The sequence below is a fragment of the Parus major genome, chromosome 21 (genome assembly GCF_001522545.3).
Source record: "Parus major isolate Abel chromosome 21, Parus_major1.1, whole genome shotgun sequence".
Lineage (NCBI taxonomy): Eukaryota > Metazoa > Chordata > Aves > Passeriformes > Paridae > Parus > Parus major.
In genome coordinates, this window is record NC_031789.1 from 246,462 (window position 1) to 257,740 (window position 11,279).

At 60.2% G+C, this 11,279-nt stretch overlaps 2 protein-coding genes across 10 annotated transcripts in view; one reads left to right on the forward strand and one right to left on the reverse strand.

Moving 5' to 3' along the window:
* RAP1GAP (RAP1 GTPase activating protein) overlaps positions 1–2,636 on the forward strand; it is a 7,821-nt gene extending 5,185 nt beyond the window's left edge. For 3 of the 7 annotated variants that reach the window (XM_015648076.3, XM_015648077.3, XM_033519285.1), the window contains exons 15-21: positions 60–197; positions 637–887; positions 1,009–1,080; positions 1,687–1,780; positions 1,861–1,942; positions 2,024–2,091; positions 2,170–2,636. In XM_015648076.3, the coding sequence (XP_015503562.1) occupies positions 60–197; positions 637–887; positions 1,009–1,080; positions 1,687–1,780; positions 1,861–1,942; positions 2,024–2,091; positions 2,170–2,178 (714 nt within the window). In that variant the 3' untranslated portion in view covers positions 2,179–2,636. Of the gene's footprint in view, positions 1–59; positions 198–636; positions 888–1,008; positions 1,781–1,860; positions 1,943–2,023; positions 2,092–2,169 lie in introns of those variants that run through there. The other 4 variants (XM_033519286.1, XM_033519289.1, XM_033519288.1 and 1 more) reach the window with 4 other exon arrangements.
* A 1,492-nt stretch (positions 2,637–4,128) lies between these two features.
* The window catches only part of ALPL (alkaline phosphatase, biomineralization associated), a 7,610-nt gene continuing 459 nt past the window's right edge, over positions 4,129–11,279 (reverse strand). For 2 of the 3 annotated variants that reach the window (XM_015648086.2, XM_015648087.3), the window contains exons 2-12: positions 10,407–10,498; positions 10,214–10,333; positions 9,387–9,502; positions 8,684–8,858; positions 8,423–8,598; positions 6,971–7,114; positions 6,749–6,818; positions 5,977–6,111; positions 5,162–5,353; positions 4,924–5,043; positions 4,129–4,826 (exon numbers count right to left, since the gene is read on the reverse strand). In XM_015648086.2, the coding sequence (XP_015503572.1) occupies positions 4,573–4,826; positions 4,924–5,043; positions 5,162–5,353; positions 5,977–6,111; positions 6,749–6,818; positions 6,971–7,114; positions 8,423–8,598; positions 8,684–8,858; positions 9,387–9,502; positions 10,214–10,333; positions 10,407–10,464 (1,560 nt within the window). In that variant the 5' untranslated portion in view covers positions 10,465–10,498 and the 3' untranslated portion in view covers positions 4,129–4,572. Of the gene's footprint in view, positions 4,827–4,923; positions 5,044–5,161; positions 5,354–5,976; positions 6,112–6,748; positions 6,819–6,970; positions 7,115–8,422; positions 8,599–8,683; positions 8,859–9,386; positions 9,503–10,213; positions 10,334–10,406; positions 10,499–10,815; positions 10,851–11,279 lie in introns of those variants that run through there. The other variant, XM_015648085.2, reaches the window with a different exon arrangement.

Below are 11,279 nucleotides of genomic sequence, written 5' to 3' on the forward strand. Positions count from 1 at the left end.
TGGGAGCGGGGATGGGTGCGGGGCTCGCGTGGGCGCAGCGGTGCGGGGCTGGTGCGCAGGAGCGGACGCGGGCGGCGCTGCTGGAGACGCTGCACGAGGAGCTGCAGGCTCGCAGCCAGGCCATGCTGGGGCTCGGCCCCGACGACGAGCGTCCCGACAACGGCGGGGCCGCCCCGGGCTTCTTCGAGTCCTTCAAGGTGGGGCGCGGGGATCCCGCACCCCGCACATGCCGCACAGCTCTGAGGGGCTCAGCCCCGCCCTGACGCCTGCGGGGCCGGGTCCCCTCCCCCGGGTTCCCCTCCCCCGGGTCCCCCCCCCCCGGGTCCCCCCCCCGGGTCCCCCGCCCCCTGCGCGCGCAGCCAATCTGCGGGCGAGTTCCTGAGGCCGCGCCCAGCCCAGCCCACGCCCCCTGATGGACCAGAACGGTCCCGCGCGCTCAAGCTCCGCCCATTTCCCATCGAACCACACCCCTTGAGGCCACGCCCCCACATCGCATAAAGCCCCGCCCAGGTCGCGCTCCCCGCCCCTCACACGAAGCTCCTCCCACCCGGTCCTTGGCTCCGCCCCCCCGCGATCCCCCCGGTTCCCGGTTCCCCCCTCCCCGTGGCCCCGGTACTGACGCGCTGCCGCCCCCAGTCGCTGCTGGTGCCCGGGAGCCGCCGGGGACGCCGCGGCAGCGCCATCGGGCTGGGCTCGGTGGAAGAGGTGGGTACCTCGCTGTCCCCGCTCGGTGTCCCCCCGGTTCCCGGTGTCCCCCCGGTTAACGGCGCCCCGCAGGCGCTGCTGGTGCCCGGCAAGAGCCCTTCGAGGCGGCGGCCCGGCCCCCTCGGCTCCCGCCGCTCCAGCGCCATCGGCATCGAGAGCATCCAGGAGGCGCCGGCCGGCAGGTGAGCGCCGGTACCGGCCCCGCCGCTGTCCCCTCCCGCTGTCCCCTCCCGCTGTCCCCTCCCGCTGTCCCCTCCCGCTGTCCCCTCCCGCTGTCCCCTCACTGCTGTCGTCTCCCCGCAGGGACGGCCCCGCAGCCGCCGACGGCTCCAGCTCCACACACAGCTCCCCCGAGAGCCGCCGGAACCCCGACAGGTCCCGCAGCTGCCACCAGGATCGGGGACACGGGGAGAGAAGGGCACTGGGCTGGGGTGGCACTGGGGAGGGACTCCATGGGGACTGGAAGGCACTGGGATGCTGTGGCAGAGGGACAGGGTGACTCCAAGGCGAGGTGACACGGGGACAGGGTGACACCAGGGTGACAGGGGAGGGGAGGACACTGGGATGGTGTAGCTCAAGGACAGGGTGACACCGCCTGGGGTGGCACAGGGATGGGCACGGGCAGGGCGATGTGAAGATGACACAGGGACTGGAGGGATGGGACAGCAAGGGAATGCAGTGGGCCGGGGTGACCTCGGGGCGGGGTGGCACAGGGACACATGGCACGGACACAGGTTGGTATGATGACAAGAGACGTGGGGACAGGATTGCGTGGGGCTGGGACCTCCCAGGGATGGCACGGGGTGGGGACAGGGCGCAGGGCGACATGAGGATGCAGTGTCCTGGTCGGGGTGGCGTGGGGACAGGGTGTCCCGGGGCCAGCATAACATCGCAGCGGGCCGCGGTGGTGGCCACGAGGCGAGGTGCCAGCCTGTTGTGGCCTTGGGGACCGTCCCTGGCCTTGGGGACTGTCCCTGGCAGGGCCGAGAAGCCAGAGGCGCCGGATTTCTCCCGCTCCTCCTCCAGCGCCAGCAGCTTCGGCAGCGCCGCGGAGGAGCCGGGCGAGCCCGGACGGGTACGGGGAGCCCGGGCGGGGGGTCCGGGGGGGCAGCCCGGGGTGGGCAGCACCCCCGTGACCCCCCCACGCCCCCTCAGGAGAGCCGCTCGCCCTCGGGGAGCCACCGCGACGCCTTCACTGACACTCCCTGGCCAGATGACCCCCCCGGAACCCCCCCAGGTAGCCCAGCACCCCCGGCTCGGGGCGCCGCGGGGCTGGGGGACCCCTCGGGGTACTCATGTTCCCCCCCCTTTCTCCCAGGCCGTTGCCCGCCTGACCCCCCCTGCCCTGAGATCAAAATCCAGCTGGAGCAGCCCCCCCCTAATCCGGTGAGGCTGTTCCCCCTCCCACCAGTGCAGTATGGGGGTGCCCACATTGGGGTGCCCCCACTGATGTCCCTCCCACAGGGCTCATAGTCACCCCCCCTACCCACGGGGGTGTCACCGCTTCGCCCCCTCTGTGTGCCACCCCCGTGCCAGGAGCTGAAGCCATCATCCCCGGTGCAGGATTTGGGGAGACCCCCCCAAAAAATTGGGATGTGCCCCCCTCCAGACAATCTCTGTCACCCCAAAAACCCCTTGGGTGAGGGGGTGATGCACTACAAAGGGGCCCCCCCTTTGCTGTGACCCCAAAAGGAAGAGTGGGTCCAACCCCAGCATCACCCCCTTCCCCCCAAAAAAGAAGGGACTCAAATCCAGGGTAACCCCAAAGTGGAGCTCCCCCTCCCCCCCCTTTATTTTAAGGGAAGAAAGTTCTGGAATGGGCCAGAGGCTGGAATTGCGGGGAGGGGGAGGAATATTTTTTCACACCCTCCCAAACTGTGTTTGTGTTTCCCGTGAGTCCTGTATAAAATAAAAGTTTATTTATCGCTACAGTGGGGGAGGTCTCCGATATCTAGGGGGTCCCAAAACCCCAAACATCAGTAGGGGGGGGCTCTAAAAACTCTAATTTTGGGGGGTCATTTAGCCAAATGTTGGGTTTCACTGCATCTGGGCCGAGCAAAGCCTTTCTTTGATGGGGTCCCTGCTTTTGGGATGCTGTGAGCACCCCAAGGCGTTGCCTTCCCACCCCCCAAAGTGCCCCTTTCAGCTCTGCTGGTCAGCCTGGTGTCAGGAGTGGCATTTGGCCACGGCCCTGGTGGCCACTGGCATCCTGTCAACCCCCTGGCCAAGGAAAAGTGGTTCCCACCCCCCTGAATCCCCAAAAACCACGCGGCACCCCGGGAGTGGTTAAACATAGCTCTGGGAAGTGCCAGCAGCCGAATCCGGCAGTGCCGGGAGGGGGCAAAGGTGGGGACAGAGCCCCCTCAAACCCAGCCCTGCCGGGGGCACCGCTTGCACCTGCTCGGAGGGATCCTGGTTAATGAGGAACTGGATTTTCAATTATAAAACTGGTGGGTAAACATGAAAAACAAGGGAGGGTGTCTAGGGGCGTTTTGGAAGGTTGGGGTTTGGGGGAGGCAGTGTTTTCCCAGCCATTTGCACTCATGGGCACCGTGGGGCTTTCGTGGGTGCACAGCGACTTGGGCTCGTGCCAGGGATAATTTGCACAAGCACAGTGACTTGGGCTCGTGCCAGGGGTAATTTGCACAAGCACAGTGACTTGGGCTCGTGTTTGCACTGTACATTTTCACTGTATGGACGGGCAGTGACTCAGGGACAGTCCCGTGCACAGTGGCTTTTGTACCTTGTGGGAAGGGGAATTGGAGCACGGTGCCATCCGCGCGGAGCCGTTCGCACCAGCACGGGGACATTTGCACACTCAGGGCACTACACACCACGACATCTCAGTGAAATCCTCGTGTGCACGGGGACGTTTGCACACTCAGGGCACTACACACCACGACATCTCAGTGAAATCCTCGTGTGCACGGGGACGTTTGCACACTCAGGGCACTACACACCACGACATCTCAGTGAAATCCTCGTGTGCAAGGGGACGTTTGCACACTCAGGGTGCTTTGTGCTGAGCTCAGGCCGTGTCTGCAGGTGCACAGTGACGCTGCCACTGTCACATTTGCATGTGCAAGGCACAGCACCCGCTGGCACGGTGACATTGGCACAAGCACAGTGACATTTGCCCACTCCTTGCACTCTTTGCACACCCAGGGTCGCTGTCCCTGCCCAACCCTCGCGCTCCCAGCACCCTTCCAACTGCACAAGCCCCTTTCCCCTTGCGACCCCACCTACTAAAATTACCCCCTAATTAACTCACCCTAATGAAGGGGGCGTGTCCCAGGGCCTCCCACCCTTTACATCCCGCTTTGCTGCCTTTGCCCCTCATCCACAGCCCCAGCCCCAATCCATCCCAAATCCCTCCCGGGGCAGCAAATTGCTTTAACCCAAAGAATTATAAAACAAAAAAAATCACTGAGGAGACAACAAAACCCAAGTTTAGGGACAAATTAACCCGATGAGTTAATTTTTTTTCCCATCTTCGTGTGGTCTCTGGCTCCCCACACATGTGACGAGTTGGGCACCAGGGTCAGTCCTCAGCCAAGGGACCGCAGAGGCATTTTGGGACCCAGCCCCATCGCATTTCGCTCAAAGAGGGGGTTTTATCCGCCGAGGCTCCAGCTGCCATCCCCAATCCTGCGGTGGGTTTGGGATAGGCCGGGGAACGTTGCTAATTAGAGGGAAGGAACCATGTATTTACAGAGGCAGCTCCCAGCACCAAACCGCCAGCGGCTGCTTTAGCTCCGCTGAGTCTCTCTGTTCTCTCTCTCTTTCCCGGGCGCTGCTGTCCACAAAAAAATAAAAAGGGGGGATGAATTAAAAATAAATCCCCCTTGGTGATTTGCAAGAGGCACTTTAGCAGAGGAGGAGGAGGAGGAGGCTGAAGAAGGGCAGGAGCAGGGGGGTGGCAGGGCGGGTGGCAGCGTTGCAGTGGCCTCGGTTGGAGCCGATGCAGGCGGCATAGGCCATGGCGTGGGGGATGTAGTTCTGCTCGTGGACCCCGTGCAGCAGGTGGGCCATGGGCCCGCGGGCGAACACAGCCACGTCCTCGCCACCGTGGGTCTCCTGCCGGAGCGGCACGGCTGACTGCGCCTGGTAGTCGGCGTGTGCTGGGGTAAACAGCACAGGTGAGAATCGTGTAAGAACCCAGCTCATTTTAGCCAAGTTGGGATGATTTTAAGGGGTTTTGGCCTAAAACACACTCACCGAAATCCACGGCAGAGACGTTTTCTCGCTCGCCTGCCACGATTTTATAGCCGGGGCCGTTACCGTAGAGGATGGAGGTGAAGGGTTTGCGGTCCACATCGCTCTGCATCGGGGCCAGGCCTGGTGGTGTGGCACAGTCACCGGGATGGAATCCCCCCAGGCTGTCCCCAGGCTGTCCCCACAGCATCCCCACGGTGTCCCCAAGCTGTCCCTGGCACCATGGCTGGGCAGAGCTCACCAAAGATGGGGTTCCCGCGGGGGGTGTAGCCACCGAAGGTGAAGACGTGCGAGTGGTCAGCGGTGACGACACTGAGCGTGTCCTGGGTGGACGTGAGGCGTGTGGCCAGCCCAATGGCCCTGTCCAGCTCCACGGCCTCGTGCAGTGCCTGCTTTGCCTTCCCCTCGTGGTGCCCGTGGTCGATGCGGCCGCCTGCGGAACCCAGCGCTGCTCGTATTGCCCTCCCTTCCTCTTCCCAGCCTCACACTCCCCTTTATTCCCTTTCTGCATCTCCCCATCACCCTATTTACCCCCCTTTTTACACTCCACTTCCTCCCTTTTGCACTCCCATCAAGCTCTTTTATTCTTCCTTTTTATCCCCCTACCCTTAATCTGTTTTAGCATTCCACCATCACCCCTTTTATCCCTTTTTGCACCTTCATTGTCCCTGTTACCTCTCTTTTTGCATTCCCCCATATCCCCTTTATCTGTCATTTGTGTCCCCCCACCACCCCCTTATCCTTCCTCCTCATCCCCTTTTTTTTGCACTCCCATCTCCCCATGATCCTTTTTGTGCCATCACCCTTAATCCCCAGTTTTTTTCTTCCATCACTCCATTTCCCGTCCTTTTGCACGGTCCAGTCCTCACTTTTTGTACCTCCCCTTTGTCCAATTCCCCACCTTTCTGCAGCCTCTTTTGTACCTCATCACCCACTTTTTCCTCCCCTTTTTGTATCCCCATCACTCCCTTTGCACCCTTTTATTGAATCCCCTCCCTTTTTGCACCCTCATCGCCCCCTTTTATCCCCTATTTTTGCACCCCCATGAACTCCCACCTTCAACCAGGAGGAAGAACCCCCGGGGATTTTTCTGGAGTATCCTGATGGCCACGGACACCATCTCGCTGAGGGATGGATCTGTCTCGTTGTTCCTGTCCAGCTCGTACACCATGTCCCCTGGCTCGAAGAGGCCTGGGGACAGGGACACTGCTGGGCACATCCTTTTCCCACCAAAAGAAAAAGGGGGGGCCAAATCCTGCTCCTTGTGCTGGCTCAAGCGTTTGACACACCACCGGATCCAGGAAGATCAGATAGAACCCGGTGATAATCCCAGCCCTTCCTTCCTCCTGCCCCGCAGGATTCCACATTCCAGATGGGATGGGAATTTCACTGCTGACAAAAGAGCTGCATCCCAAGGAGGGAGCTGTGTCCCAGGGTGGGAGCAGCAGCATCCTTGGGGGTGTAACACCGTCCTTGGTGGGCAGCACATCCTCGAGAGCACACCAACATCCCCATGCTGGGTGGGGCACCAGCATTTCCTGGGATTGCAGCCTCTTTGGGAGGTACCAGCACCCCTGGGGGCAGCGGTAGCCCCACCCTTGGGGATGTAACAACATCCCTTTGGGATATCAGCATCCCCAGGGGGGTAACAGGATCGTCCAGCTCCCCCAAGGGATCAGAACCATCTTTGGGGCACGTCCAGGACAGGGCAGCAGCACCCTTGAGAGGATAACTGGCCCCTGCAGCTGGCCCAGCACCCTAGGACAGTACAGGGGTGCCCCTAAAGCACCCAGCTGCTGCCCGGGCACCCTTGGGTGCAGGGACTCACCCAGCAGGAAGTCGGTGCGGCTGAGGTTGAGCGCCAGCAGCCCTCGCCGGTGCCACACGTACTCAGCAACCTGGGGACAGGGGACAGGGGCATTGTCACCTTTCCATTGCCTCTGCCACCCCCCCAGATGCTCCCCCAAATATTCCATCCCCTAGGAATGGCTCTGTCGGGTTCCAGTGGGGTGATGTGTGTGTACCCCCACCCCAGGTGACCCCTTGTCACCTTGCCACGGGGCTTGGCCTCCTGCCATGCCTGGACGAGGTTCCTGCCGTCCAGCCGGGTGCCCCGATGCTTCTCCTCGTGGGGATATTCCACATCACTGACATTCTTGGGGTACATGTATTTCCTCCCCCCACCCAGGATCACCTGCAAAAGAGGGGAGGAAATGTAGTTTTAAATGCTTTTAATTGTTTTAAATTTCCCCCTCCAGATGGGGTTTAACGGGGAAGACCCTGAAGGGGCGGAATGGGATGTCCAGGAAAGCCCTGGCACTGTGGGCAAAAACACCCGAGGAATTTCACCTCGCCCAAAATAACCCTGAATCTCTTCCTATTAATTAAAACCGAGGACAGAAATAACCGTTTCAAGCAGGGATTTGGCTTTTTGAATATTTTTTTTTCCCCCATCTGTGGGAAGGATGCTCCACATCGGGATCCCCACATGAACCCACTGGAATGGAGCCCCATCCCGTGGCTCTCCCTGTTTGCTTTGGAGCCTGATTTATTTGGCCTCTGTTATTTATAACCTAGCAGAGATTTTATGGTTTTTTTGTATTTTTTTCCCCCTTTCTCTGCTTAGAAGGTGAATTATAAAGCTGAAAAACACCAACGCCAAAATTATTAACAAAAAAAAAAGGGAAAGAAAAGTCTTTTCCCCACTATATAATTATTTCCAGCCTGGGACAGAGTTAAAATTATATTAAAGGGAAAAAAAAAAAAACAAAACAGCAAAAGAGGTTATTAAAGAGCTAAATAACAGGCTGGGATGTTTTGCTTTGGGGCTATTTTGAAGGACAGAAGAAGATTTATTTACAGTGCTGAATTTCTGCATAAATCCACAGCAGGGAGCAGAACTGGGGGTAAAAGGAAGAGTTTTGAGTCTGGGAAGTACGGGAAAGGAGGAGGCTAGGATAGATTTGTGGGTCTGTGGCTTGGTCCTTGGTGCTTGCGATCCCAGACCTATGTTTGAGTGTCCTGGTGCCATGTCCACCTGAAAGTGCCGGTACCCCACCCATGGTGGTCCCAACTCTGCACCCATGGGTGGTCCTGAGCCCACATCTGGTGGGGGCTCTGACTCTGACCATTGTGTGGTCCTGGTTCTGCACCCATGGGTGGTCCCAGTCCACCGTCGCACTGGGGTCCCAGCTTTGCACCCATTGCTGGTCCTGGTCCCATATCTACCCCCAATCCTGGTCCTGCACCCATGAGCGCTCTCAGCCTCACATCTGTGGGGTGGTCCTTGTCTTGTGTCCACTCACAGTCCTGACCCTGCACCCCTTGGTGGCTCCAGCCCAGCATCTCCTGGGAATCCTGGCTCTTCAGCTGTTGGTGGTCCTGGTCACACATCTATCCACAGCCCTGTCCCCACCCTTGGGTGGCTCCAACCCCCACCCCTGGCTGCCCTGGTGCCATCCCCACTGACTCTAGGGCACATTCCTGGTGTCCTCATCCCTACCTCAATCTCAGGGATGTTCTCCACCAGCTGCCGGGCGATGTCCTTGCAGCCACCCTCCAGGGCATCCGGGGGCATCTCTCCGTCTGAGTACCAGTCACGGTTGGCAGAGTGGGCGTAGGCAGCGCTGGGTGTGGCGTGGGTCACTCGCGTGGTGGTGACAATGCCCACGGCCTTGCCTGCTCCACCAGTTCAGGGGACAATGGTGAGATCAGCCCCCAAACCCCCGGCTTGGCCTCCTGCCCAGGTCTGCCCGCCCCTCACCTGCCTCCTTGGCCCAGCGGAGGATGGAGGTCACCTCCTGGCCCTTGGTGGTGTTGCAGCGGTCCCGGGTGACGCCGGCGCTGACCCCCAGGGTCCCCTCGTTGGCTTTGACGCCGCAGAGGTAGGCGGTGGCTGTGCCTGCGCTGTCGGGCACCTGGGCATTGGTGTTGTAGGTCTGGAAGTGGGAGATGGATAAAGCACCGTAGTGATCAGCGCCACCATTCCCACCCTGGGCCGTCCCTCCCTGCACCAGACCCCCATCCCACCCGCGTCTCCTCTCTTTTACCCGTTTTACCCCCCGTTTTACCCCCCGCTCCCTCCACCGTGGTGGCACATCCCCCCCTCACTGCATTTCGCTGCTTTTAGCCTTTTTTCAGCCCGTATTTTGGCAGGGAGATAGAAGCCAGTGCCACGAACATCCCCACGGGGTAAACGGAGGTGGCTGCTGACTTTAATTATTATTTTAAAAGGTTTTGTTCAGCAAAACGACCCTGGGAGAAGCAGGGGGGTCCTGTGGCGTCCCGCAGCCGGCGGGCTCCTCCTGCCCGCCCTCCCCGTTCCCACGGGCGGCCCTGGCACGGCCCGCGGCCACCGGAGCCAGCTCCCTTCGCCCGCCCCTGACCTCATTTCAGCCCGCTCGATGCCGCCCGCCCGTGACCTTGCGGCGGGTGTCGCGTCCCCGTGGGCGCTCCGGGAGCCTCACCTTGGCCAGGGCCACGAAGGGGAATTTGTCCATCTCCAGCAGGCTCTCCTCGCCTTGCCCGTGCTGCAGCTGCCCTTTGAGGATGCGGGCGGCCGTGACCGTGGAGACGCCCATTCCTGCGGGACACCGGCAGCCTCGCACGGCCAGCACAACCCTCTCCATGCAAACCCGCTCATCTCAGGTTACTGCAGACCCAGCTTAGCCCATCGTCCAGTTTATCCCATCGCTTTTATCGTAGTTTCTCGGAGCCACCGATTTTTTGCAAGCCCAGATTATTTTGCAGCCAGTTTATCCCAGCTCCCAGTTTATCCCAGCTTTTCATTGCAAAGCCAGTTTATCAGAGAACGCAGTTTATTGCAACACCCAGCTTTTTGCAAATCCAATTCATTCCAGCACATGGTTTATCCCAGCGCCCAAATTACGGCAAAACCAATTTACCTGAGCGCCCAGTTCTTTGCCAATCCAGTTTATCCCTGCACCCAGTTTGCTGTGATCTCAGTTCATTGCAGCACCCAGTTTATGCCAGCACCCAACTTAACGCAAACCAAACTGATTGCAGCAACCAATATTTTTTTGCAAATCCAGTTTATCCAGCATCCAGTTTGCTGTAAACTCAATTTACTATAGCACCCATTTATTTTGTAAATGCAGTTCATTGCAGCACCCAGTTTACCCCAGAACACAACTCAGCACAGCACCTATTTTTCCACAACATCCAATGTGTCGAAGCCCCAGTTCATCACAGCTCCCACTTCACTTCATCACCCCCCGGTATCTGCCAGCCCCTCTGCCCCCGCCCCGGGGTGGGCGCTCCCCTCCCATCTCACCGTCCCCCAGGAACAGGATGAGGTTCTTGGCCACGTTCTGGTTGAGGCGCTGGAGCCGGAGCGCGTTCCGCAGGGTCTCCTGTGCCTGCCGCCGCCAGTACTCGGGGTCCTTCTCCCTCTCTGCAGGGGAACCGGGCTCATAGCACCCAACAGCACCCACTTTTGGGGTGCTGCCCTTCCAAACCTCACCTACCCGGGACCAGGGATGCTGAGCAGAGCTGGGCGAGGAGAACGACGAACACAACCTTCATTCTGCGGCGCTGAGCGGGTGCTGCCAGAAGAGAGCTGCGGGGTGGGTGGCACCCGCTCGTGCCTCAGTTTCCCCACAAAGACCTTTGCCCCGGGGTCAGCCAAGCGAGGACGGAAAGAAATGTCCCTTCCCTGCACAGTCACTGATCTGACTCCCCGGGGACATGCCAACTTACCCCCGCCCCACCCCGCCTCCCCTGGCCATCAGTCCCATGAGGCACCACCTCATTGTCACCAACCCGAGCTGGAGAAAGCCGGCACGGCCCCTGTGGCACAGCGGGGTCCCCATCACATGGCCATGTCCCCATCACGTGTGTTCCCCTTCCATGCCCATGTCCCCATCGTGCTCGTACCTCTCGTGTGTCCCCATCATGTGTCCCTGTCATGTTCCCATCCCATGTCCATGTCTCCGCTGCACGTCTGCAATCCCATCACACCCCCTGGTCCCCAGCACACACTCCACACACCCCACACACCCCACCCGCGTGTGCCCATGTCCCTAATGCACCCCCAGGTCCCCAGCACACACCCCACACACCCCACACACCCCACCCGCGTGTGCCCATGTCCCTAATGCACCCCCAGGTCCCCAGCACACAGCCCTGTCCCGATCCCCAGCCTGTTCCCTTCCCCATCCCCATCCCACACCTGGATCCCTGTTGCACACCCACGTCCCCACATGACCCCGTCCCATCACACATCCATGTCCTTGCTGCATCCCCATCCCAAATCGGTGTGTCCACCACACGCTCGTGTCCCTGCTGCACACCCAAGTCCCTGCTGCACACCCAAGTCCCTGCTGCACACTCGTGTCCCT